The sequence below is a fragment of the Pseudorca crassidens genome, chromosome 9, assembly GCF_039906515.1.
Source record: "Pseudorca crassidens isolate mPseCra1 chromosome 9, mPseCra1.hap1, whole genome shotgun sequence".
Lineage (NCBI taxonomy): Eukaryota > Metazoa > Chordata > Mammalia > Artiodactyla > Delphinidae > Pseudorca > Pseudorca crassidens.
The window spans coordinates 9,411,713-9,436,987 of NC_090304.1; the positions used below are offsets into that span (position 1 = coordinate 9,411,713).

The 25,275-nt window shown below is 50.3% G+C and overlaps 2 protein-coding genes and 1 long non-coding RNA gene across 8 annotated transcripts; 2 read left to right on the forward strand and 1 right to left on the reverse strand.

Annotated features, from left to right (window-relative positions):
- The first annotated feature begins 278 nt into the window (after positions 1 to 278).
- On the forward strand, positions 279 to 8,756 carry MTA2 (metastasis associated 1 family member 2). 3 transcript variants are annotated; one of them, XM_067748734.1, is made up of 18 exons: positions 282 to 794; positions 1,547 to 1,614; positions 2,029 to 2,122; positions 3,712 to 3,829; positions 3,963 to 4,026; positions 4,211 to 4,328; positions 4,605 to 4,707; positions 4,889 to 4,988; positions 5,163 to 5,351; positions 5,455 to 5,529; positions 5,649 to 5,707; positions 5,870 to 5,967; positions 6,084 to 6,223; positions 6,491 to 6,719; positions 6,916 to 7,005; positions 7,340 to 7,458; positions 7,559 to 7,701; positions 7,930 to 8,756. In XM_067748734.1, the coding sequence occupies exons 1-18, from the start codon at positions 767 to 769 to the stop codon at positions 8,093 to 8,095; spliced, it is 2,001 nt and encodes a 666-aa protein (XP_067604835.1). In that variant the 5' UTR covers positions 282 to 766; the 3' UTR covers positions 8,096 to 8,756. The 3 variants fall into 3 exon arrangements, with proteins under 3 accessions (XP_067604836.1, XP_067604835.1, XP_067604837.1); XM_067748736.1 differs by lacking the exon at positions 282 to 794 and adding an exon at positions 1,153 to 1,195; XM_067748735.1 differs by lacking the exon at positions 6,916 to 7,005 and having other exon boundaries at positions 279 to 794.
- LOC137230122 (uncharacterized) lies at positions 3,331 to 10,342 on the reverse strand. The gene is made up of 4 exons (XR_010946008.1): positions 10,181 to 10,342; positions 5,575 to 5,642; positions 3,935 to 4,014; positions 3,331 to 3,504 (listed from the first exon to the last, which is right to left on the reverse strand). It is a non-coding gene; the product is annotated as an uncharacterized lncRNA (long non-coding RNA).
- Positions 10,302 to 25,194, forward strand: TUT1 (terminal uridylyl transferase 1, U6 snRNA-specific). 4 transcript variants are annotated; one of them, XM_067748730.1, is made up of 10 exons: positions 10,347 to 10,503; positions 11,536 to 12,045; positions 12,123 to 12,313; positions 20,287 to 20,602; positions 20,787 to 20,887; positions 21,932 to 22,401; positions 22,973 to 23,082; positions 23,251 to 23,361; positions 23,545 to 23,637; positions 24,007 to 25,194. In XM_067748730.1, exons 3-10 carry the CDS (start codon positions 12,299 to 12,301, stop codon positions 25,149 to 25,151), a joined length of 2,361 nt encoding a protein of 786 aa, XP_067604831.1. In that variant the 5' UTR covers positions 10,347 to 10,503; positions 11,536 to 12,045; positions 12,123 to 12,298; the 3' UTR covers positions 25,152 to 25,194. The 4 variants fall into 4 exon arrangements, with proteins under 4 accessions (XP_067604830.1, XP_067604831.1, XP_067604832.1 ...); XM_067748731.1 differs by having other exon boundaries at positions 10,357 to 10,503; positions 11,636 to 12,045; XM_067748728.1 differs by lacking the exon at positions 11,536 to 12,045 and having other exon boundaries at positions 10,365 to 10,503.
- The last annotated feature ends 81 nt before the right edge of the window (positions 25,195 to 25,275 follow it).

The following is a 25,275-nucleotide window of genomic DNA, read 5'->3' on the forward strand; positions in this document are numbered from 1 at the left end:
GTCCTTTTGTGGGGTGCGGCTGGGCGCCTAGGGCCTTTGTGGGGATGGGGAGCAAGGAAAAGGGGAATGCGGAAAGGGTGACGGAGCGTCGACCTTTCATGCAAATAACGGGCAAAGCCGCTTGCAAATAACTCCGAGAAGTGCAAAGGGCGCTTCGAGTCTTTCGCGGCCGCATGCGGAGCTGCAGCACTCCGGGGCGAGGAAAGAGTTAAGCCCAACTCCTCTCCCCGCCCTCGGGGGAGGGGCCGAGCCGCAACGGAAATAACCGAGCGCCGGGCCGCGGTTGGCCGGGGGGAGCCGAACTTCTTCCGGAAGTAGCCGAGCTTTGAGGTCTAGTTCTCCGACCGGAGCCGAGCGCTGGGCCTTGTTCTGCGGATCCGCCGAAGGTGTTCCGGAAGGAGGCGAACCCCGAGGCGGGCAGGGCAAGCCTTCGCGGCGGCCCTCCGAGTCCAACGTCTGGCGGGGCTCGGCGAGCGCGGGGGGAGCAGCAGCCTGGATCCGGTCCGGCGGGAGCCGAGCTCCTTCCGGAAGAAGCCGAGCGGGCCGGCGCCGGCCTCGGCGTCCCGGGCTAGAGGCGGTAGAGGCGGCGGCGACAGCGCGGGCCGGGATGAACCGCGACGGCTGAGGCGGCGGAGGTGCCGGCTGCGCGGGCCCGACTGAGACTTCTGTGAAGCACCAGCCCCGCGCTCCGGGCTTCGCTTCGAGCCCTGCCCCAGTGAGCCTCCCGGACCCCTTTGTGCGGCCGGAGGCGGCGGCGGGAACGGCCATGGCGGCCAACATGTACCGAGTGGGGGGTAAGTACCGGGCGTAGGGGCTGCGGGGCCCGGGGCGGGAGAGGCTGGGGGCCAGGATCGGAGAGGCTTGGCACCCAGTGGCGCGGGGAGCCGCGTTTGGGGCGGCATGGTCCAGAACGCGGACCGGAACCGGAACCGGGAGGGAGGGGAGGGAGGGCGCGGGGATCGCGACTCGACTGAGCACCGAGACTCCCGGAGAGGCTTCGGGCGGCCCGACGGCACTCGCGGGGCTGAGTCTGGGGTCGCCGGTGTCGCGGAGTGGGCTTGGGAAAGTGGTTCTGAAGGAATTGACAGGGCAGGCAGGGGACGCGGAGGGCCGGGGCGACCGCTTTGCCACCTGCGGGGGAGCCGTTGGGAGGTTTCCTCTTCCCAGGCGTTATTGTGCGCCTCGGTTCGCAAAGGTGGGGGCCCTGCGCAGGAGTGAACAATTAGTCGCTTGGCCCAGACTGGGATGCAACTCCGTCGCTGAGTGGTGGGGACTGCTGGGGAACCCCCTGCTTCTTGTCTCCCCCTGAAGGCTCACTTTTGAGTGAAGGATCTGATTTTAGAACTAAGTGATAAGGGGTGGAGGGTGGGGCATCCTTTCCTTATTTTCTGTTAGTTTCTCCACTTCCACATTTAAGCGTGCTCTCTACCTCGACCCTTATCTCCTTTTGGTCTACTCGGGCCTGCTTTCGCTCCTCCCACCCTGGTGCTCGGCTCTCCCATCTACTCCTCTGATCTTGCCGGTTCTTCCCCACCCCCTCCTACAGATTACGTCTATTTTGAGAACTCCTCCAGCAATCCTTACCTGGTTAGAAGGATTGAAGAGCTCAACAAGGTGAGTGGAGCAGAGTCCCGCCACCTCGCCACCAACCCCCCCCCCCCCGCAACCTCCTCTTTCTTCTGAGGTCTCTAACTTCAGGTGAATGAGAGAGAGAGAGAGAGAGAGAGGGAGAGAGGGAGAGAGAAAACACAAACCCTATCCTAAGTACCCATTCATATTCATTCATTCATTTATTCATTCATTCCACACATTCAGGAAAGGCTATTGAGAGCTTAGTGGGAACTTTGCTATTCTGTTTCTTGGGGGCCAAGGAAAGGGATTTGGAAGTCTGTCCTTAAATGTAAATCTCTTGAGTCATAATTTCTTGGGCTTTTCTTACATCCTTTAGACTTGCTCACTGTTGTTAGTCTCTTTATGCATTTCCACTTTCAAATGACTACTTTTCACCACCATTTTTTCTCTCCTTAGACTGCAAATGGAAATGTGGAGGCAAAGGTTGTGTGCCTTTTCCGGCGAAGGGACATTTCTAGTAGCCTCAACAGCCTGGCTGATAGTAATGCCAGTAAGTGTCTTTGTACCCCACCCCCGGCCCCCCGTCTCCCCCTGCCCGTGATCTGAAGCCTGCGCATGTCTCTGCAGGTGTTTCTCTTGGTAGCATGCCCAAGGCAGGGGTGTGAGCTTGGGGGTGGTAAATGCCTGGTCTGCAGAGGGAGGCCTGTTTTTACACGTTGGGTTGGAAGCAGGGTGGAGAGGCCATGATAAGGAAAGCCAGAATTTGGCTTGTGTGTGAGCGTGTATTTACGAGATGATAGTATTTAAATAGGGGATGAGGAGGAGCTTTAGAGAAGCAGGACTCCTGGGGGACAGTTTTGGTTATGTTGGGACAATGCGTGGTGACTGTGAAGTTCAGGTGAAGAGGAAGAGATCGTACTTAGAAGCCTGTGTAACAGGGAAGCAGGTTTTTTTTTTTTTTTTTTTTGTGGTCATGAGGTGGTAAGGATACATGGGTGGGAGGGAATAAATAGGAAGCCAGGAGTTTTCTTGCACTTTTCCTCTTTCTCACCTATCCTGACTTCCCCTTTACTCCACTTTACATCTTTCCCTTTTCTTTTTGCCCTATCCTACGTCTCTTTATGCTTTCATCATCTTTTCAGATACATATTCTTCCATTTCCCTTAGTTTCTTTTTCTTTTTTCTGCTTTGGCTTTCTTTTCCCTTCCTCTTGTTTTTCCTAAATTATTTTTCTCATTTTAGGCTTTTTTGGGCCTTGGACATGAAGGGGTTAATGAGGACCTGGGCCTACCAAGTTCTCCGGCCCTTTGGGGTTTCCAGTCCCTTCTGGCAGGGGCTGACCTTGGCCTTGTCCAATCAGAAAGGGCGTGGGGGGTGTGGTCCCCCTTGCCTTAGGGCAGGGTTTCCGGAGCACACAGGCGAGGGGGTGGAGCCTACCGCACACCCCCCTTTCTCCCTGAGGCTGGGAACAATGTACCAATGAGCCTGGGCCTGTGGCTCCTTTGCCCTCTCCCTGTTTGGTTGGCACCCAGCCAAATTAACCCTTTCCACCAAGGTTTCAGGGCAAGTTGCAGCTCCTTGGGGAGGAAGGTGTTGGCACTGGCTTGAGAGGTACTGTCCTTGAAAGCCCCACAACAAACGATTGTTAGCCAAGTAGAAAACAAGGGATAGTTAGGGTCGCACGTGACATTTAAGAGCAAAGTCTCCTGAAATTTGCAAAGAGGAACTGGTAAACACACTCCTGTGTGGGGCTTTTACTCATTTATTTAATTTGGATTTCTGGACCCCAGGCTAGTTTAGCAAGAGACAGGTGGGATCTTCTTGCTGGGTCTCATGTGAGCAGATTTGTGCTGTGTGAGTGGTGTCTGAGCCGTGGCACCTGGGTCTGTGATGTATTTCTGTGGCAGTCTTTGTACTCTCAGCAGCTCTTCCCTAAAGAGTGATGGAGAGTTGGGAGTATTTGTAAGGGGGGTGGGGGTGGGGAAGCTAAGAGGGAAAGCTGGTGGTGTGAGAGGCAGGTACCTAGGGAATGTGAGAAAAACAAGTGAGACAGGAAATATTTTCCCTGGGTTAGAGCTTCTAAGGTGGCTTCTTTCTGAATTAGTTTCTGACTCGGCGTCTTCCTCCTAAATCTCCCAGGGGAGTTTGAGGAGGAATCAAAGCAGCCAGGGGTGTCGGAACAGCAGCGACATCAACTGAAGCACCGGGAGCTTTTTCTTTCTCGGCAATTCGAATCGTTACCAGCCACCCACATAAGGTATGGGACAATCAGGGCCACTGTGTCCTGCATGCACTTATTTAGAAGGTGGAAGGGAGGGACTAGTGTATTGGAGCTGCTGTACAGAGGAAATGAGGAACTCACCCAGGGTTTTCTGACCTCCCTCCTGTAGGGGGAAATGCAGTGTGACCCTCTTGAATGAGACAGATATCTTGAGCCAGTACCTGGAAAAGGAGGTGAGAAAGAGGTGTCGGGAGAAGAGGGAGGGAAGTAGGTATTGCCCCGAAAGGCAAGAAGAAAGTCTGACTGGGATGAGGTGCAGGTTGACGGGCTGCCTGTCTTGGGAACTCTGGATACACCCCACTGCCCCCTGCCTATGAGGACTGCTGCCCTGCTTACCTTCTCTCTTTCCATCTCCAGGACTGCTTTTTTTACTCACTGGTGTTTGATCCTGTGCAGAAGACACTTCTAGCTGATCAGGGGGAGATTCGAGTTGGTTGCAAATACCAAGCTGAGATCCCAGATCGCCTGGCAGAGGGTATGCAGCAGGAGACACTGTATTATGGCTACGGGGTTGTGTAACATCAGAGTCTCTGAATGGTGTGCCCTGGCGTTGTGTGGTGCACAGTCTGCCTGGCTCTGTGTTGTGAACGTAGCATAATGGGACCTTAGGAACCGGAAAGGGGCAAATGGGCACATTGGGAAGAGAAGTCTGAGAGTTGAGGTGGCTGACAGAATCCAAGGAGGAGACGAGGTGTTACTTTGTCAAGACATCTATTATCCTCCCCGATGATACCATTTCCCCATTCCCCAGGAGAATCTGATAATCGGAACCAACAGAAGATGGAGATGAAAGTCTGGGATCCAGACAACCCTCTCACAGACCGGCAGATTGATCAGTTTCTCGTGGTGGCCCGGTGAGGGGTGGGTGGATGGGGCAGATGGGCTGGGGGTGGTGTGGACATAGTTCTGATTCATGTTCGTAGAGATGGACTTTATTTATTTTTGGCCTGGGTGTTGTCCTTTTTTCTCATCTGGCTTGGTTCCTCAGCCCACTTGCGCTTTCTGCTTTCCCTGACTCCTCACTCTCTCCCTTAGCGCTGTGGGGACCTTCGCGAGAGCCCTAGATTGCAGCAGCTCCATTCGGCAGCCAAGCTTGCACATGAGTGCCGCCGCCGCCTCCCGAGATATCACCCTGGTGAGCAAGAAGTTGGTGGGTAGTTGGGTAGGCTGGGCTTTGTGGGGACCTGCAGAGCCTTGGGACTCTGCAGGGAGGAGGGTATCTCTGAGGGAGTGGGAGTATTTAAAGAGCAACAGAGGAGTGGTGCTGAGGGTTTCAGGTCATCAGCATTGTTTCCCACCTTTCCTGTAGTTTCACGCCATGGATACATTGCAAAGGAACGGCTACGACCTGGCTAAGGCCATGTCGACCCTGGTGCCCCAGGGGGGCCCGGTGCTGTGTCGGGATGAGATGGAGGAATGGTCAGCCTCAGAGGCCATGCTATTTGAGGAGGCCCTGGAGAAGTACGGGAAGGATTTCAATGATATTCGCCAGGACTTTGTAAGTGGATGGGACTAGGAGGAGAGGTGGAAGAGGTGACAGGTGAGGGAACCAGGACCAGGGGCCAGATAGCAGCTCATCCTTCTTCCTTGTGCCTCCTCAGCTACCCTGGAAGTCACTGGCCAGCATAGTTCAATTTTATTACATGTGGAAAACCACAGACCGATACATTCAGCAGGTGAGGTCTGGGCTGGGGATGCTGGACCAGAGGCCTCCTGCTCACCTCTGCCTTTGAAGTTGGTGACATCCTCCCTGCTGAGATGCTCTGATCCTTTTTACTTTTTCTCCTTCCTGCAGAAAAGATTGAAAGCTGCTGAAGCAGACAGCAAACTAAAACAAGTCTACATCCCCACCTAGTAAGTGCGACGGATAGGGGAGACAGGCATGTTTCCCTTCTCAGCCCCTAACCTGTGCTTTCCTAAGTGGTTGGGGGGTGGGTCGGAGACGCTGTCAAATTACAGAGACAAAGTGGAAGTGGATTCTTTTCCTTGACCAGTTCCTGGTTTCTCCTCCATTAGCACCAAACCAAACCCTAACCAGATCATCTCTGTGGGCTCAAAACCTGGCATGAATGGGGCTGGATTCCAGAAGGGCCTGACTTGTGAGAGTTGCCACAGTGAGTTCCAGGAAGGGATAGGGATGCGGGGGGTGAGCCGGGCGTTTGCTCTGGCCCAGCAACCTGAGAGGCTCAGGTAGCCTCCGGACCATTCCCTCCTCTCCATGTTCCTACAGCCACACAGTCTGCCCAGTGGTATGCCTGGGGCCCACCCAACATGCAGTGCCGCCTCTGTGCTTCCTGTTGGATCTACTGGAAGAAGTACGGGGGACTGAAGACCCCAACCCAGCTTGAGGGGGCTGCTCGGGGCACCACAGTAAGGATGGACGATGAGGGACAGGTTGGGGAGAGCAGTAAGCTAATTGATGTGAGCTTTAAGTGAAGGCCAGAACACCCAGCTCCAGTAAGGTTATGGCTTGACTGGGGTGGGGGTGGGGTGGTACTGGACAGTGGTTGGGGAGCCAGGCAGGTCAGGATGGCAGCAAAGAGATCAGGCGGGAATAAAAGACCCTCCATCAAGAATGGAAGAAGGGAGCCTTGGCGACTGACTGTGTTCTCCCCTTTTCCTATGTCCTTCTTCCAGGAGCCACACTCGAGGGGTCATTTATCCAGACCCGAAGCCCAAAGTCTCTCCCCCTATACGACCAGCGCCAACCGGGCCAAGCTGCTGGCTAAGAACAGGCAAACATTCCTGCTGCAGACCACGAAGCTGACCCGTCTTGCCAGACGCATGTGCAGGGACCTGTTACAACCGAGGAGGGCTGCCCGACGACCTTATGCCCCCATCAATGCCAATGCCATCAAGGCAGAGTGTAAGGGCAGGAGTGCTGGGGCTGGTGGCAGGTTCGGGGTTGCTCTGGCCAGAGACCAGTGTTTCTCTGGGTGTTTAAGGACAGTAGTAGGGATAGTAGGCCACAAGGATTTGTTACGAGGTTAGGCATGGTTCCTGGCCCCAGAGGAGGCCTGAATAGTGAAGCTCCTTCAAAAGCGTTCATCTTTGTTCTCCAGGCTCCATTCGACTCCCTAAGGCCGCCAAGACTCCACTGAAGATTCACCCTTTGGTGCGGCTCCCCCTGGCAACTATTGTCAAAGATCTGGGTAAGGGTGGGTATAGGATGGGGAACCTTTAGGGTGGTGTCTGGCTCCCGGTCCTTTTATCATCAAGATCCTTCTCTTCCCCTGCTTTTTTCTTTCCCACTGAGTCCAAAAAGGTTTAGTCTAACAGACTGTACTTTTGTAGGTTAAAAATGTTACTTTTCACATGCTATCCAGTATAACTATATATTGATTGATAAGATCATACTCATGTGTGACTTTTGAAATACTGGTGATTACTCTCCAGACCCCTCCCCTGTCACTGCTTTTGGGGATGCATACAGAAGAGGAAGTGTGAACGTCCTCTAAGGTTTCCTTTCTTTTTTTTCCCTGACAGTGGCCCAGGCACCTCTGAAACCAAAAACACCTCGGGGTACCAAGACGCCGATCAACAGAAACCAGCTGACCCAGAACCGGGGACTGGGGGGCATCATGGTGAAACGGGCCTATGAGACTGTGAGTTGACAGACTGGAGTGGGCCGAGTTGGGTGGGCTTTTGTATCTGATAGGTGTCTGAGAGTCTCCTCTCTCATTGTGCTGCCCCATTCTTTTCCAGATGGCAGGAGTCCCCTTCTCTGCCAATGGAAGGCCTCTGGCCTCAGGGATTCGCTCAAGCTCACAGCCAGCAGCCAAGCGTCAGAAACTAAACCCAGCTGATGCACCCAATCCTGTGGTGTTTGTGGCCACAAAAGATACCAGGTAGGGAGCCCTCCATGGGAGGGGCTGAGAGGTTGACAACCTAGATTGGTGGATATGGGAAAGGAAGTAGGAAGGAGTATCTGAGCAAGACCAGCTCCACGAAGACTGGGTGCAGGGTGGGTGGGGATGTTAGGAAGGAATGGGCTGGAAGGTGGAATTGTAGTGGAATGTGGGGTTTCATCTTGAAGGTCTTTGCCTTTTTTATTGCCCCCTTCTCTTCTTGGCCAGAGCCCTGCGGAAGGCTCTGACCCACCTGGAAATGCGGCGAGCTGCCCGCCGGCCCAACTTGCCCCTGAAGGTGAAGCCACCACTGATTGCAGTGCGGCCCCCAGTCCCTCTTCCTCCATCCTCACATCCTGCCAGCACCAGTGAGCCCATTGTCCTGGAAGATTGAGCATCTGTGGGGAAGGGAGGTGGGCTGAAAGCTAGAGGGTGGGTGCACAGGGCACCTAGCCTCCCTTCCCTTTAGTATCAAAGGGAATGGGGAGTGAAGGAGGGAGGGAGCAAGTGAGCGTGTCCTTGGAGGGGTTGGACGCCCTCTGGTGTTAGCACTTGGAGGCTTGTCCCCTTCCAGTGCTTCTCTGTGCCTGGTGGTGGAGGGCAGACTGCAGGAACTGGCCCATTGTGGGAACCTAGCCTCTTTTGGGGGGTAGGACCCACAGTTGTCTTGGACAGTTTTGGGGGGAGGGTTTTTAAATTTTTTAAAAATTTTGCCTCCCTTTGTGAAAGGGGATGGGGGAGGGGAAGAGTAAACAGATATCAGGTGGTGGTATCTGGTTGGGGGTGGGGGGCGTGCACTGCCATGACTGCCATGTCTTTTTTTTTTTTTTTTTTTCTCCTAATTGAGGGTTTCTCTTCCTGTCCGGTGTCCGGACTTTCCTAATTGGAGTTTGAGGTCCCATAACCCCAGCCTATGCTCGCTCTTTCCTTCCCTCCCCTTGTCCCCTCTGCCTTTTGTACGCCAGTTCTCAGAAATAAAGACCTTTTGTCTGTTTTTTTAACCTCGGATTCTGTAATTGGTTCTTATAGTAACAAATAAAAAGCTGTTTTCTTCAGCTCCTCCTGGCTCAGCTATTCTCTGCCGTGTGCATGCGTGTGTGTGTGTGTGTGTGTGTGTGTGTGTGTGAGTGTGAAGGTGCTTCTTTATTTCCTAACTCTTAATCCCCTTTCCTTTTTTTTTTTTTTGCGATACGCGGGCCTCTCACTGTTGTGGCCTCTCCCCTTGCGGAGCACAGGCTCCGGACGCGCAGGCTCAGCGGCCGTGGCTCACGGGCCCAGCCGCTCTGCGGCATGTGGGATCTTCCCAGACCGGGGCACGAACCTGCGTCCCCTGCATCGGCAGGCGGACTCTCAACCACTGCGCCACCAGGGAAGCCCTCCCCTCTCCTTTTTACTTAGAGGATTCTGGGAGTTGTTAGAGGCCAGAGCAGGATGTAGCCCACTTTGGGGTGTACTGTAGGATCATATCACCTAGGTCTGTGGTGTATTTGCACAGACTGCTGCTTCAAGGATCCCCAAGGGCAGCCTCAGCAACTGCCTTGATATTGGGGCCCACTCTAGTGCTGTTTCCTCCCTTTTTAAGTTTGGGAGACAGATTAGACATTTGAGCTGGTCCCAACAAGAGGAGCACCTTAGGAGAGAGAACGAGAAGTTACGCCTACTGTGTGCTCCTTGAGCACTTTCTTTAGAGATGGGGAAAAGCCTCAGCAGTTGTGACTTGCTCAAGGTTAGATCCTGAGATGTCTGCCTCAGGTCCGCTGCTCTTTCCACAGCCGGAAGCTGTGGAAAGCTGTGGGTTGATCAAACACAGCAGGAGCTGCTTAGCCCAGCTGATAGGCCCCTCCATCTCATGGTCCTTGTCCCTGGGGCCTCCCTAGCTCTCTTCCTCCCTCCCTGCCCTGAGCCAACACCTTGGTAGTGTAGGGAGGAACTGACCACTATAACATTCTAGGGGGAAGCAGCACCCTCCAGTGTCTTCACTCAGCTGCCACCATAGCAGGTTCTGCTAAATGCCTTTAAGTGGGCCGGTGGCTCTGGCTCCTGGTGGGTGCACTCCACGCAGCCCGCTTACGCGGAAGAGAGGCGATCTGGCTGTAGCCCGTGGAGTGCGGAAGGTGCCCGGTGGGGGCAGAGCTCCCCAACCAGGGTTAGGGAGAGGTTGCAGAACTCCCATTCTGGGAGAGGACCGACGGCAGAGGGAGAGGGTAACAGCCCTGAGGAGGTTGGGAGTCTAGGGACAGTGCGGGCTTTGTGGAGGATCCGCCTTTATTCACTAGGTAAATATGGGGTTGAGGATACAGTCTCTACTGCCCCTTGAAGGAGGACACAGCCTGCTCTCGACCACCCAGCAGGGAAACCGCCTGCCGTCAAGCAGCGGGCCCGGCAAGAAACCCGGCACACGCTGTGGCTGCCTTATGAATATTCATGACCTTTGGGCCAATCAACGTCTGAACAGCTCAGAGCACGCCAATTGGCTTACCGCATGCAGATAAGCATCGTAGATGGTATTCCTAAAGCTGGTAGAGGCTTAAGTCGGGCTGGAAACGGAACCTTGAGCGGAAAGAGCTCGGTTTTCGGAGGAGTGTACCGCGCGATTGGGCGACGGCTACGTCACTTCCTATCGGACGGGCGGAAGTTGCTTCCCAGCATGGTGCAATTTGTAGAAGTGAGTTCCGGTCGTGGCCGAAGTGGTTGCGTTTTGTTAGTACCGGACAGTTGGGATGGCTGCGGTGGATTCGGATGTCGAACCGCTGCCTCGCGGGGGTTTCCGCTGCTGCCTCTGCCACGTCACTACGGCCAACCGTAAGCGGTGGCTAGTGAGGGGGGTGTTTATGGGCTTTCGTCTTTGGGTCCTAGCGAAAGTTAGGGTTATAGGTCATAGTTCTTGCCAAGTCGGTTGGTAGGGTCTCACCTCCGTTTTCTCTCCGCTGTCCGAAGGGATTACAGAGTGGGGGAGAGTCCCACCATCTTACACCCCAGCTTCCCAGTATCCGAAATTTCGACGACAGAAGTTTCGTTATTTTATTTCCTCTTTAACCGTCATCTATTGGATATTCCCTTTGTGCCTGCTACTCCGCTGGGTTCTAGAGCGGGGAGAGGGGATTTAGAGATGAAGGAGCTCACCACCTAGAGATGGAAACAATTTCAGTACCTTTTAGATGTGTTTGGAAAGCTGCCCGGTCACAGAGAAGGTAGTAATTAAGTGAGGGAAGCCCTACAGAGGAGCTTCCCAAAGGCAGAGATGGGTGAAGTAGTATGGTATGCATGTTTGGAACGTGGGTTTGGAAAAGGAGACAAGGTCCTTTTATGACAGCGTGAGAAGCTCAATGAAACCTCATATTCCACTTTTGAAGTCTGGAATCATAATCTCCCCTAAACATGATCTTTCATTCTTTTCCTTTGTGAATGGCACTACCACTTGTCCAGTAGGGCAAGCCAGAAATCCAGGATAGTCTTCTCTGGCCCCACATATACACTGGTGACATCAAGCAGCTGACTCAAAATGTAATAAAAATTTAAAAATCAGTTAAGTTTTCCCGCATTCACCATGTACCAGACTCTCAGGCAAGTGCTATATATGAATAATATCAATGTGGTAGGTACTATTATTATCTCCATTTTATACCTGAGGAGACATGAACAGCGAGGTTAAGTAAGTTGCCCAAGATTTCGCACAGCTTGACAGAGCTGGGATTTGATTCTGGGTAGTGTGACTTCTGATCCTGCACTTGTAATCTCTATAATATACCCAGAAATGATAAATAGTCTAGGGTCCTGATTTATTTAGTTCTTCTATAAATGACCTAGATAAGTTACCTGTTAATTTCTTTACAGTGTGCAGGTGTTGCTCTACCTAGCACTTGTAGATGGTTTAAGAAATACTTGTGGGGCTTCCCCGGTGGCGCACTGGTTAAGAATCCGCCTGCCAATGCAGGGGACACAGGTTCCAGCCCTGGTCCGGGAAGATCCCACACGATGTAGAGCAACTAAGCCCGTGCACCACAACTACTGAGCCTGCACTCTAGAGCCTGCGAGCCACAGCTACTGAACCCATGTGCCACAACTACTGAAACCCGTGCGCCTAGAGCCCACGCTCCACAACAAGAGAAGCCACTGCAATGAGAAGCCCTCACACTGCAACGAAGACCCAATGCAGCCAAAAAAAAAAAAAAAAAAAAGAAATTGAAAAAAAAAAAAGAAATACTTGTGTACAGCCAGTTCTCCTGGGAACCACTTAAAATGCTTTATATAGACAAATGGACGAGAGAGGAAGCTGCAAGGAGCCAGGACTTTGTCATTCAAATGCCACATTTTCTATGGCTTGGAAGAATCAGTAGGATCTAGGTATGCCGAGAAAAAAGTCGGGGTAGGTACACTGAAGAGCAATTTGGATGTTTTTGTCCTCACGTTTGTCTTTGCAGGACCCAGCCTAGAGGCCCACCTGGGAGGCCGAAAGCACCGGCACCTGGTAGAACTACGAGCTGCTCGAAAGGCCCAGGGACTTCGAAGCGTGTTTGTCAGTGGCTTTCCCCGGGATGTGGGTTCTGCTCAGCTCTCTGAGTACTTCCAGGCATTTGGACCTGTGGCCAGTGTTGTCATGGACAAGGACAAGGTAGAGTGAGTGGCTCTGGGGGTAAAGAATGAGTCAGGTGTCCTGCACACCAAAAGAAATGGGGCGGGAGACCAGCAGCCTGTTTCTGCTGGTTCCTAATGTGGCTTGCCCTTGGTGGACACTCCAGTACTTGGGCTAGTCCAGCTTTGTGAGTCTCTCACCCTCGCCCCCCCACCCCTGCTTGGATTTTATCAGTTCGTCAGAATTAGTCACTGGGGAACTTGTTGGTCATTTACTTATTCAGTCAGTCTTTCATTTGCCAAATATTTATTAGCTGCTAACTTTGTACTAGGCACTGCTTAGAACTGCATTCTGAGTAGTGCATAGGTTAGTCATGGTCCCTGCTTGCACAGACCTTACAGTCTAGTGGAGGAAGTAGACAATTAAATGAGTAACTACTACAGTGAAGTGGGTGCTTTAAGACCACACCATTGGGAGATCTATCCTAACCCTTCAAGAAACTGGTTGATAAACCAGCTAGCAGTTTATTAACTTATGCTGAAAGGTACTGAGGTCATCCGGTCAGAATACCCTGTCGTCTGGACAATGCAAGACAAACAGACTTGTTCTTTGTGGTCCTTTTTGTCTTGCTTCCATGCCGACCTTTTGTCAGAGTCTCTCTAGTCCCCTGGAAAAAGTCTGCCATTGTGGTGATGTGCTCCGTGGTCATATTGTAGCTCTGAGGCTACACTCTGGTTTTGTGGGCTTAGATGATCCCAAATCTACTTAGCAGCTCAGGTCTTCTTTTACCACGCCGTGGGGTCTGTTTTTCTTAGAAATTGCATTCAGCAACCGACTCACAATGGTTTAAACAAACAGGGTTCAGTTGTTCTCTTATAACAAGAAGTCCAGACCTGGGCCGTCCAAGATTTTACTGTTTTCCTGCTCTGTCATTATGGGCATATGGCTCTCACTTCATAGTTGTGATTATGCTGGTTCCACATCTTCCGACAAGAAGCAGCAGCAGGTTGAAGGGCAGACTATCAAAGGCTAGGGTCATCTGAGTCTGATCCCTTCCCCCGCTTTCTTTATTTCCCAGGAAAATATTTCTCAGAGGCCTCTTCAGCAGACATCTCCTTATATTTCATTGTCCAGAACTCTGTCTATTGCCTGGTTACTCCTAGCTACAGGGAAGCCTGGGAAATGAAGTTTTCTTAGCTGGGCACTTTGCCCCTCTGAGCAAAAAGCAGGGTTCTGTTAGTAAGGAAGTTGGGAGAATGTATATTGGGTGGGCAATTGGCAGTGTCTGTCCCAGGTGAACTCTTCAGAAAGCTCAATGCCACCATTTTTGTTCATATTTATTTCAATTGTAAAGAAAGATCTTTTCCTGAATTTAAACCTCAAGTTTTTGAGGCTTCTATCAATAATTATAACAATAATGACTAAAATTTTTATGGAGCAATTATTATGCACCAATTATATGCTAAGTACCGTATATCTTTTTTTTTTTTTTTTCCGGTACGCGGGCCTCTCACTGTTGTGGCCTCTCCCGTTGCGGAGCACAGGCTCTGGACGCGCAGGCCCAGCGGCCATGGCTCACGGGCCCAGCCGCTCCGCGGCATGTGGGATCTTCCCGGACCGGGGCACGAACCCGTGTCCCCTGCTTCGGCAGGCGGACTCTCAACCACTGCGCCACCAGGGAAGCCCTAAGTACTGTATATCTTATTTAATCTCCACAACATTTCCTTGAGATCATCACTGGGGAAGTTGGAGATTTGAGGGAGTCCCTACTTGGGAGGCAGTCACGAGTTACTTAACCTCTCTGAGTTTCAGCTGCTTGATTTGTAAAAAGGGAATAATAACACATACCTTGTTGTAGGAATCTTATGAGACTTTGAGATAGCTTACGTGAACTGTTCGGTTAATAATAAGCCCTCAGGGGGCACGGGTTCAGTCCCTGGTCGTGGAACTAAGATCTTGCATACCACACAGCGCGGCCTAAAAAAAAAAAAAACAACTTGCAAAAAAAAAATAAAGACCTCAGTAAGTAGTGGCTGTAGTTGGGGATGCTGGTATTGAGAGGAGAAAAATGGCCGGGATACATCCTTCTGAATCTGCTTATCCCACCCTCCCTGATGCCTTTTGTGCCGTTCTTGAGAGAAATATGTGCACACAGACAAGGCCAAGCAAAGAGACACCTAATTGCTAGCTGGGGCTTCGGCTGCAAACTTGGTGTTGCACTGCAGTCTGTTGAGCTGTGTGATTCCTCAGAATCAGAAGATTCACTTGGGCAGGCCCAAGTGGCTGCCTTTCTCCTTAGTTTCACTTTGGTTCTTTGTGCTATTTGACATAGGGTAGAAGTGAGGGTAGACGGGGGACCCCCTTTTCTTTTTCCCCTCCTTGTATTGTCAATTGATATTATATATTATTAAGATATATAATTCACTGTTTGTTAGTATATTTGGAAGATTCTGCAACCATCATATGATCTAATTCCAGAATGTTTTTTATCACCCCAAAAAGAAACTGTGAATCTATTATCTGTCATTCTCCAATTGTGATTCAGGCCTGTGTGCTGGTGAAGCCATCCCTCTGGTTAATTTTTGTATATGGCGTGAGGTAGGGGTCCAACATCATTCTTTTACATGTGGTTATCCAGTTATCCCAGTTGAGAAGACTGTTCTTTTCCCATTGAATGGTCTTAACACCTTTGTTGAAAATCAGTTGGTCATAGATGTACGAGTTTATTTCTGGAGTCTCAATTACATTCTCTTCATCTGAATGTCTGTCTTTTTTTTAAAAAAAATAATTTTTGGCTGCATTGGGTCTTCATTGCTGCATGCGGGCTTTCTCTAGTTGTGGCGAGCAGGGGCTAACCCTTCGTTGTGGTGCACAGGCATCTCATTGCGGTGGCTTCTCTTTGTTGCAGAGCATGGGCTCGGGAGCGTGGGCTTCAGTAGTTGTGGCTCGTGGGCATAGTTGCACTGCAGCATGTGGGATCTTCCTGGACCAGGGCTCGAACCTGTGTCCCCTGCCTTGGCAGGTGGATTCTTAACCACTGCACCACCAGGGAAGTTGTGAATGTCTATCTCTATGCCAGTACCACACTGTCTTTTTTTTTTTTTTTTAATTAAAAAATTGTTTGGGAACTTCCTGGTGGTACCGTGGTTAGGACTCAGCGCTTTGGCTGTCAGGGCCTGGGTTCAATCCCTAGTCAGGGGACTAAGATCCCGTGAGCTGTGCGGCATGGCCAAAAAAAAAAGTTTTTTTTAATTGAGGTAACGTTGGTTTGTAACATTATATAAATTTTATGTGTACAACATTATATTTCTATTTCTGTATACCCTACAGTATGGTCACCACCAAAAATTTAGTTTCCATCCATCACCATACAGTTGATCCCCTTTACGCATTTTGCTCTGCTTCTTCCCCTCTGATAATCACTACTCCTCTCTGTATCTATGTGTTTGTTTTTGTTTGGTTTGTTCATTTATTTATTTATTTATTTATCTATTTAATAGATGTTTTTATGGTACATATAGTACTTTATTTTTTTAAAAACTTTATTTACGTATTTATTTTGGCTGCGCTGGGTCTTAGTTGCAGCACGCAGGATCTTTGTTGAGGCACGTGGGATCTTTTAGTTGCAGCATGCGGACTTCTTAGTTGTGGCATGCATGCAGGATGAGTAATACTCTAATATTCTATTGTATATATACACCTCATCTTCTTTATCCATTCATCCATTCAGGGGCACTTAGGTTGTTTCCATACCTTGGCTATTGTAAATAATGCCGCAGTGAACATAGGGGTGCATATATCTTTTTTTTTTTTTCCCCTGTACACGGGCCTCTCACTGTTGTGGCCTCTCCCGTTGTGGAGCACAGGCTCCGGACACGCAGGCTCAGCGGCCATGGCTCACGGGCCCAGCCGCTCCGTGGCACGTGGGATCTTCCCAGACCGGGGCACGAACCCGTGTCCCCTGCATCGGCAGGCGGGCTCTCAACCACTGCGCCACCAGGGAAGCCCTCATATATCTTTTCAAATTAGCGTTTTCATTTTCTTTGTATAATAACCCAGGAGTGGAATTGCTGGATTGAATGGTAATTTTAGTATTAATTTTTTTGAGGAATCTCCATACTGTTTTCCATAGCGGCTGAACCACTTTATATTCCCAACAGTGCACGAGGGTTCCCTTTTCTCCACATCCTCACCAAGACTTATTTCTTGCCTTTTTGATAATACCCATTCTAATAGGCATGAGGTGATATCTCATTGTAGTTTTTTTTTTTTTTAATCTTTTTTTTTTTGGCTGTGTTGGGGCTTCATTGCCGTGCACGGGCTTTCTCTAGTTGTGGCAGGCGGGGGCTACTCTCCCTTGCGGTGCCTTCTCTTGTTGTGGAGCATGGGCTCTAGGCACGCTGGCTTCATTAGTTGTGGCACGTGGGCTCAGTAGTTGTGGCTCGCGGGCTCTAGAACACAGGCTCAGTAGTTGTGGCGCGTGGGCTTAGTTGCTCTGCGGCATGTAGGATCTTCCCGGACCAGGGCTCAAATCCATGTCCCCTGCCTTGACAGGCGGATTCTTAACCACTGCGCCACCAGGGAAGTCCAGTCTCTTTGTTTTTAAAATTTTGGTTGAGTTGTATAAGTTCTTTATGTATTTTGGATATCAGCCCATTATCAGATATATCATTTGCAAATATCTTCTCCCATTTGGTGGGTTGTCTTTTTATTTTATTGATGGTTTCCTTTGTTGTGCAGAAGCTTTTTAGTTTGATGTCGTCCCATTTGTTTATTTTTGCTTTTGTTTCTCTTGCTTGAGGAGACATATCTAGGAAGATATTAAGAACAGTATCAAAGAGCTTACTGCCAGTGTTTTCTTCTAGGAGTTTTATGGTTTCAAGTGTTACATTCAAGTCTTTAATCTATTTTGAGTTTATTTTTGTGTGTGGTGTGAGATAGTGATCTAGTTTCATTTTTTGCATGTGGCTGTCAAGTTTTCTGAACTCTGTTTATTGAGGAGACTGTTCTTACTCCATTGTATGTTCTTTGCTCCTTGTTGTAAATTAATTGTCCATATACATGTGGGTTTATTTCTGGGCTCTCAGTTCTGTTCCATTGATCTGTGTGTCTGTTTTTCTGCCAGTACCATGCTGTTTTGCTTATTATGATTTTGTAATATAGTTTGAAATCAGGGCGTGTGATACCTCCAGTTTTGTTCTTTTTTCTCAGGATTGCTTTGGCTATTTGGGGTCTTTTGTGGTTCCTATAAATTTTAGAATTTTTTGTTCTATTTTTGTGAAAAATGTCCTTGGGATTTTTTTTTTTTTTTTTTTTTTTGAGGTACGTAGGCCTCTCACTGTTGTGGCCTCTCCCGTTGCGGAGCACAGGCTCCAGACGCGCAGGCTCAGCGGCCATGGCTCATGGGCCTAGCCGCTCCACGGCATGTGGGATCTTCCTGGACCAGGGCACGAACCCATGTCCCCTGCATCAGCAGGTGGACTCTCAACCACTGCGCCACCAGGGAAGCCCTCCTTGGGATTTTGATAGGGATTGCATTGAATCTGTAGATTGCCTTAGGACATTTTGACAATGTTAATTCTTCCAATCCATGAACATGGAATGTTTTTCTATTTATTTGTGTCTTTTTCAGTTTTTTTCAACAATGTCTTATAGTTTTCAGTGTATATGTCTTTCACCTCCTTTAAGTTTATTCCTAGGTATTTTATTATTTCTGTTGTGATCGTAAATAGTTTTCTTAATTTTTCTTTCTGCTGGCTGATTGTTAGCATATAGAAAGAGAACAGATTTTTGTACCCTGCAACTTTGCTGTATTCATTTATTATTTCTAGTGGGTTTTGGTAGAGTCTTTAAGGTTTTCTATATATAAAGTCATGTCAACTGCAAATCGTGATGGTTTTGCTTCTCCTTCCCAATTTGATGCCTTTTATTTCTTTTTCTTGTCTAATTGATCTGGCTAGGACTTCAATACTGTTTTGAATAAGAGTGGTGAGAGTGGGCATCCTTGTCTTGTTCCTGATAGCTTTCAGATTTTCACCATTGAGTATGATGTTAGCTATGGGTTTGTCATATATGACTTTTATTATATTGAGGTGCATTCCTTCTCTACCCATTTTATTGAGAGTTTCTATCATAAATGGGTAATGAATCTTGTCAAATGCTTTTTCTACATCTACTGAGATGATCCTATTTTTATTCTTCAGTTTGTTAAAGTATGTGTCTTGTTGATTGATTCATGGTTGTTGAACCATCCCTGCGTCCCGCTTGATGGTGTGTATGATCCTTTTAAGGTATTATTGTATTGTATTTGCTAATACTTTGTTGAGCATTTTTGCATCTATGTTCCCAAGAGATATTAGCCTGTAGTTTTCTTTTTTTGTGTTGTCTTTGTATGGTTTTGGTATCGGTGATGTTGGCCTTGTAAAAATAAGTTAGGGGGCTTTCCTGGTGGTGCAGTGGTTGAGAGTCCGCCTGCCGATGCAGGGGACATGGGTTCGTGCCCTGGTCCGGGAAGATCCCACAGGCTGTGGAGCGGCTGGGCCCGTGAGCCATGGCCACTGAGCCTGTGCGTCCGGAGCCTGTGCTCCGCAACGACGGGAGAGGCCACAACAGTGAGAGGCCCATGTACCCCCCCACCAAAAAAAAAAAGGTTAGGAAGCGTTCCCTCCTCTTCAATATTTTGGAATAGTTTGAGAAGGATAGGTATTAAGTCTTTGATGGTCCTGGACTTTTGTTTTTTGGGAAACTTTTTGATTACTGTTTCATTCTCCTTACTCGTGATCAGTCTATTCAGGTTTTCCATTTCTTCATGATTCAGTCTTTGAAGGTTGTGTGATTCTAAGAATTTGTCCCTTTCTTCTAGGTTGTCCCTTTGTAGGTTTGTTGGTGTATAGCTTTTCATATTCATAATATTCTCTTACTCTTTGTATTTCTGTGGTATCCGTTATTATTTCTCCTCTTTCATTTCTGATTTTATTTATCAGAGGCTTCTCTCTTTTTTTTCTTAGTGAGTTTAGCTAAAGTTCTGTCACTAGTACCACACTGTCTTGATTACTGTAGAGAGTACCTTTGTATAAGCAGGATGAGGTTCTAGCTTTACCAGTGAAGAAAATATAAAAAAATATGGCCTTTTGCCAGAGCAGTTATATTTTTTCTGCTCCTGCTAACGTTTTATCTTAAAAAAAAAAATGACCCAATGAATATCATTAAACTCAACCAAATCATAGCAGCAGTGCTGTCATATTGCTGGTAAGTTTGTTGAAGATAGGGTTTATATGTTTATATTTATGCCTAACACAGTGATCATTACATGGATTCTTTTTTTTTTTTTTTTTTTTTTGTGGTACACGGGCCTCTCAACCGCTGCGGCCCCTCCCACTGCGGAGCACAGGCTCCGGACGCGCAGGCCCAGCGGCCGTGGCTCACGGGCCCAGCCGCTCCGTGGCATGTGGGATCCTCCCGGACCGGGGCACGAACCTGCGTCCCCCGCATCGGCAGGTGGACTCCCAACCACTGCACCACCAGGGAAGACCCTACATGGATTCTTAATATTAAAAGAGTCTAATTAAAGCAGGAAAAGTTAGGGGGTGAGTCACAGTATTACCAGTGAAATGTCATTGGGAAGACGGGGGTTTTATAAAATAGGTAAAATGAGGTTTTTCAGAGGCAGGCTTGGGTGAGAATAAAATGTATGCGATTTGAGTGAAGGAGATAATTGCTTTTCTAAATATGTTCCCTGGTGGGAATTCCCTGGCGGTCCAGTGGTTAGGACTCCACGCTTTCGCTGCCAAGGGCGTGGGTTCAATCCCTGGTAGGGGAACTAAGATCCCATAAGCCTCGAGGCGTGGCCTAAATAAATAAATAAATATGTTCTCTGACGTTATGGAAACAGCAAACAAATTTCCCAATTTATATGGTGGTCCCCATTTTAAAGATTCTCACCCACTGTCAGACCATGTGTTTGGATTCTAGGTTCTAAAACCATCATCATTGTCCCTCTTGTGGTTTGACAGGGAGTGTTTGCCATTGTGGAGATGGGGGACGTGGGTGCCCGGGAAGCTGTTCTCTCACAGCCCCAGCACAGCTTGGGAGGACATCGCCTGAGGGTCCGGCCACGGGAGCAGAAAGAGTTCCAGAGCCCAGCCTCCAAGTCCCCCAAAGGAGTGGCCCCCGACAGTCACCAGCTGGCAAAAGCACTAGCGGAGGCCCCGGACGTGGAGGCACAAATGGCGAAGCTCGTGGGGCTGAGGGAGCTGTCTGAGGCTGAGCGGCAGCTTCGGAGCCTCGTGGTGGCCCTGGTACAGGAGGTCTTCACAGAGTTCTTCCCTGGTGCGTCACCTCCCTCACTGTGTCTGAGCCCTCCCTGTCCTTCCTCCCCTGTGTTTGCATCTCCAGTCCTCCCTCAGCTAGTGGTGTTCATTTGCCTGCTTTTCCATCTTTGTGCCCCATTTTGTTCTTCCACCACTTACTCCCTGCAGTGTCTCTTGACCTTTATTCTCTGCTTGGCACCCAGGCTGTGTGGTCCATCCTTTTGGCTCTTCCATAAACAGCTTTGACGTCCATGGCTGTGATCTTGACCTCTTCCTGGATCTGGGGGACTTGGACGAGCCCCAGGTATGTGACCATGGAGGCAGCTGTGAAGAGTCAGTGGAAATGGTCATGTCTGGGCAAACACTTGACCTCTCGTGCCTTAATTCCTCATCTATAAAATGGGGGTAATAGGACCTGCCTGAAAGGGTTATTATAATTGGAGAAATGTGAATATGTATGGATATTGGATAGGATAAGATGAATCAACATGGGATAAATGGCATTTGTAACAGGGAAAAAAACAGATTTCAAAATAGCATGTATAATATCTTATTTGGGGAGATAATGGGTTATGTTTTTGCTTATCTGTGTTTTCTAACATGTAATGTACAGATCCTGCCTTGGGAATAGGAAAGGGTCATTATTTTTTAAATAGACTATTTTTTAGAGCTGTTTTAGGTTCATAACAAAATTGAGCAGAAAGTACAGAGTTCCCATATACCTCTCACCCACAGAAGGTTTTTTTTTTGCTGCACCTCACAGCTTACAGATCTTAGTTCCCCCACCAGGGATTGAACCCGTGCCCCCTGCAGTGGAAACGCACTGGATTCCTAACCACTGGACCACCAGGGAATTCCCTTTTTAGTCTTATTTAATCTGGAACAGTTCCTCTGCCTTTTTTTGTTTTTCATGACAATAACGTTTTTCTAAAATACTGACCGTTTATTTTATGGCATTAAAAGGTTAATTTTTAAAAAGGCTTGTGAGGGCTTCACTGGTGGCGCAGTGGTTGAGAGTCCGCCTGCCAATGCAGGGGACACGGGTTCGTGCCCCGGTCCGGGAAGATCCCACATGCCGCGGAGCGGCTGGGCCCGTGGGCCATGGCCGCTGAGCCTGCGCGTCCAGAGCCTTTGCTCCACAACGGAAGAGGCCACAACAATGAGAGGCCCACGTACTGCAAAAAAAAAAAAAAAAAAGCTTGTGAAGGTTAAATGAGTTGATATTTATAAAGCCTTTAGAATAGAGCCTGGCACATAATAAGCAGTAATAGGTATATCTTAGGGATGGAATGTTCCCTGGTTAGGGGACCGCAGGTGAGGCAGTTACTCAGCTCGTTTCCATCCACAGCCAGCCCCAAAGGCTGCAGAATCTCCATCCCTGGACTCGGCCCTTGCATCCCCACTGGATCCTCAAGCCCTGGCCTGCATCCCAGCCTCCCCTCCAGACTCACAGCCTCCAGCTTCTCCCCAAGACTCGGAAGCCCTGGACTGTGAAGTCCCTTCCTCCTCTCTGGCACCCCGGACTCCAGACTCTGCTTTGGCCTCTGAGACCCTCGCCTCTCCCCAGTCCCTGCCTCCATCCTCGCCACTGCAGGAGGACCTGGGAGAGGGGGACCTGGGGAAGGCCATGGAACTGGCAGAGGCCCTGAAGGGGGAGAAAGCAGAAGGGGGAGCCATGCTGGAGCTGGTGGGATCCATTCTTCGGCGCTGTGTCCCTGGAGTGTACCGAGTCCAAACTGTGCCATCTGCCCGACGCCCTGTGGTCAAGTTCTGCCATCGGCCTTCAGGTCTCCACGGTGACGTCTCCCTCAGTAACCGGTACCTTTGTTTGGGGGGTGGCGGGGAAGGCCGGATGGGCACTCTGGGGAGGTTGAGGAGGGTGCCCTGCACCAGCTGAGCCTTTGGTTGTCCTTATTTGGTCCTGTCTGTCTTTCTGATGCTCATCTCATGTCTGGCTTTCATTTCAATGTTTGGAAAGTGTGTTTCTTGGGATACTGTTTTTAAGGATTTAGGAAAGAGTTCCATGGTTGAATAAGTTTTAGCATTGGGAAATGCTGAGTTAAACACAGGCAGGTTTCTCCCTTCCCTCCCTCTCCCCCACTTCCTCTTTCCTCCCTCTCCCTCCCTTCCTTCCTATCTTTCTTTGCATAGTAAAGGCTCTGATCAGTCTTACAATAACATGCTCTGTAACTAAGACATTTATAGGATGTAGTGTTTCCCAGACACGTTTGATGTTCTTTTGTACATACTCTCTCCAGACCATGTCAGAAAACTCGGGAAACCCTCTGTTGGCCTTCTTCCAGCTGGCCCCCATTACACAAGCCTGGAATAAGAGCTGGGGGTGATAGGTTCCTGAGCCCTAACACCCTTGTCCCCCCCTCTGTCCCAGGCTGGCCCTGCATAACTCCCGCTTCCTGAGCCTCTGCTCTGAGCTGGATGGGCGAGTACGGCCCCTTGTGTACACTCTGCGCTGCTGGGCTCAGGGTCGAGGGCTGTCAGGTGAGAATGAATCAGGACAGACTTGGGGCTGTGTTCGTGTCGGGGCAGAGGCAGGGACTCAGGGAGAGAAGGAAGGTGGCAGGTACAGGAACCAGGGTTGCGAAAACTGCCAAGGAGGGGATCAGAACCGCCTCTAATCTAACCGGAATTAATTGATTATTTACCCAGGGAGTGGCCCACTTCTCAATAACTACGCCCTGACCTTGCTCGTGATCTATTTCCTTCAGACCAGGGACCCTCCTGTGTTGCCCACTGTGTCCCAGCTCACCCAGAAAGCAGGTACAGTAGCCCGGCCTCCACCCGCTCTGTCTCATGAGCTTCATCTCTCTTCTTCATCTCACTTAGACATATTGAGCTTCCCTGGGAATGAGATCTCTGCTATCACTCCCATATCCAGCCTCCCCCGCCCCCCCTTAATCTTCGTGCTTCCAGGCTCACCCTCACCTTTTTTTACTTTCATAGGTGAGGGCGAACAGGTGGAGGTTGATGGCTGGGACTGTAGTTTTCCCAGGGATGCCTCGAGACTGGAGCCCAGCACCAATAAGGAGCCCCCGAGTGAGTTTGGGGAGCCTGGGAGAGGACTAATAAATGGTGCTAATGACACAGTTACTGGCACACAGCAACCTCGTGGGATAGCTAATATTGTTATTGCTACTTAACAGATGAAGAAACCATGCCTTGGAGTAATTGAGTGGCTTGCCCGAGGCCATGCTGCTGGCGAGGGGAAGGGGCGTATCTGGGAGCGCCACGGGAGAGAGGTGTGACCTCCTGTTTATAGGGATCAGAGGAGCCTGGCCCTGGCACTCTTCTGAGCCACTTGGGAGGGAAAAAGAAAGTCCAGCTAAGGGAATGGCTCTGGCACAGGGCTGATCTCACTTCTGGCCTCCAGGTGACCCCTTTTCCCTGGGTTTTCTGTTCCTCCAGGTTCCCTGCTGGCCCAGTTCTTCTCCTGCGTCTCTGGTTGGGATCTTCGTGGCTCACTGCTGTCCCTGCGGGAGGGTCAGGCACTGCCTGTGGCAGGGGGCCTGCCCTCTAATCTCTGGGAGGGTCTGCGCCTCGGTCCCATGAATCTCCAGGACCCCTTTGACCTGAGTCACAACGTGGCAGCCAACGTGACCAGCCGGGTGGTCGGGCGGCTACAGAACTGCTGCCAGGCGGCAGCCAGTTACTGCCGAAGCCTCCAGTACCAGTGCCGTTCCTCCCGGGGTCGGGACTGGGGGCTGCTTCCCCTTCTGCAGCCCAGCTCCCCTAGCTCCCTGCTGTCTGCAACACCCATCCCCTTACCCCCCGCTCCCTTCACCCAGCTCACTGCTGCCCTGGCCCAGGTGTTACAGGAGGCTTTGGGGTGCCATATAGAACAGGGAACCAAGAGACTGCGGTCAGAGGGAGGTGGGACTGGGGAGCCTTCCCAGGGAGGGACAAGCAAAAGATTGAAACTAGAGGGACAGAAAAGCTGTGAGGGGGGGCAGGAGGAACAGCAGGGACGTGCAGGGGGCCACAGTGAAGATGGGGTGGAAGAAATGGCGATAGAGGCTGGAGAGTCAGTGCAAGACTGGGCCATGAGGAGCCCTGGGCAGCCAGGGGAGCTGGCCCCGATGACCGGAAAGCATCTAGGCACTGGAGAAGAGGGGCGGTCAGGCCCCGCAGCGCTGGCTGAGCAGGGGCCCAGAGGACCTGAGGCAGCCCAAGAAGGGTCTCAGGCCGAGGCAGGGAAGGGGGCGTTGCTCTCCTCAGTGGGCTGGCGCTGTGCCTTGTGCCACCGAGTGTGGCAGGGGCGGCGGCGTGCCCGAAGACGCTTGCAGCAAATCAAGGAAGGAGGTGGAGCTGGTGCTGGCACAGGAGCAGAGTGGCTGGCAACTGAGGCTCGGGTCACCCGGCAGCTGCGAGGCCTGAGCGGTACTGAACAGACGCCAGGGGCCGAGCCACTCCTGACCTTCGTGGTGTCTGTCTCCCAGGCTGACCAGGCTCTCACTGTGACCCCACTCCGGGATTCTCAAGGCCTGTTCCCTGATCTCCATCATTTCTTACAGGTTTTCCTCCCTCAAGCACTTCGAAACCTGCTCAAGTGAAGATGGGGACCGTAAAGGGCAATAAAGCTGCTAGTTTAATAAACGCTAGTTTCTGCTAATTTCCACCTGGTAATAATCCTCCTTCCCCCCAGTGCTTAATGCAGCCTCTCCCAGGTACCCTCTC

Excerpts from the sequence above, each read along its gene's own strand:
- MTA2 (XM_067748734.1), top strand. The coding sequence starts at position 767 with ATGGCGGCCAACATGTACCGAGTGGGGG. Across the intron at positions 4,989-5,162 it reads CCTCCCGAGATATCACCCTG|TTTCACGCCATGGATACATT; the intron begins GTGAGCAAGAAG and ends CCTTTCCTGTAG. Across the intron at positions 6,224-6,490 it reads GGGCTGCTCGGGGCACCACA|GAGCCACACTCGAGGGGTCA; the intron begins GTAAGGATGGAC and ends TCCTTCTTCCAG.
- TUT1 (XM_067748728.1), top strand. The coding sequence starts at position 10,422 with ATGGCTGCGGTGGATTCGGATGTCGAACCGCTGCCTCGCGGGGGTTTC. Across the intron at positions 20,603-20,786 it reads CTTCACAGAGTTCTTCCCTG|GCTGTGTGGTCCATCCTTTT; the intron begins GTGCGTCACCTC and ends CTTGGCACCCAG. Across the intron at positions 23,362-23,544 it reads CCAGCTCACCCAGAAAGCAG|GTGAGGGCGAACAGGTGGAG; the intron begins GTACAGTAGCCC and ends TTACTTTCATAG.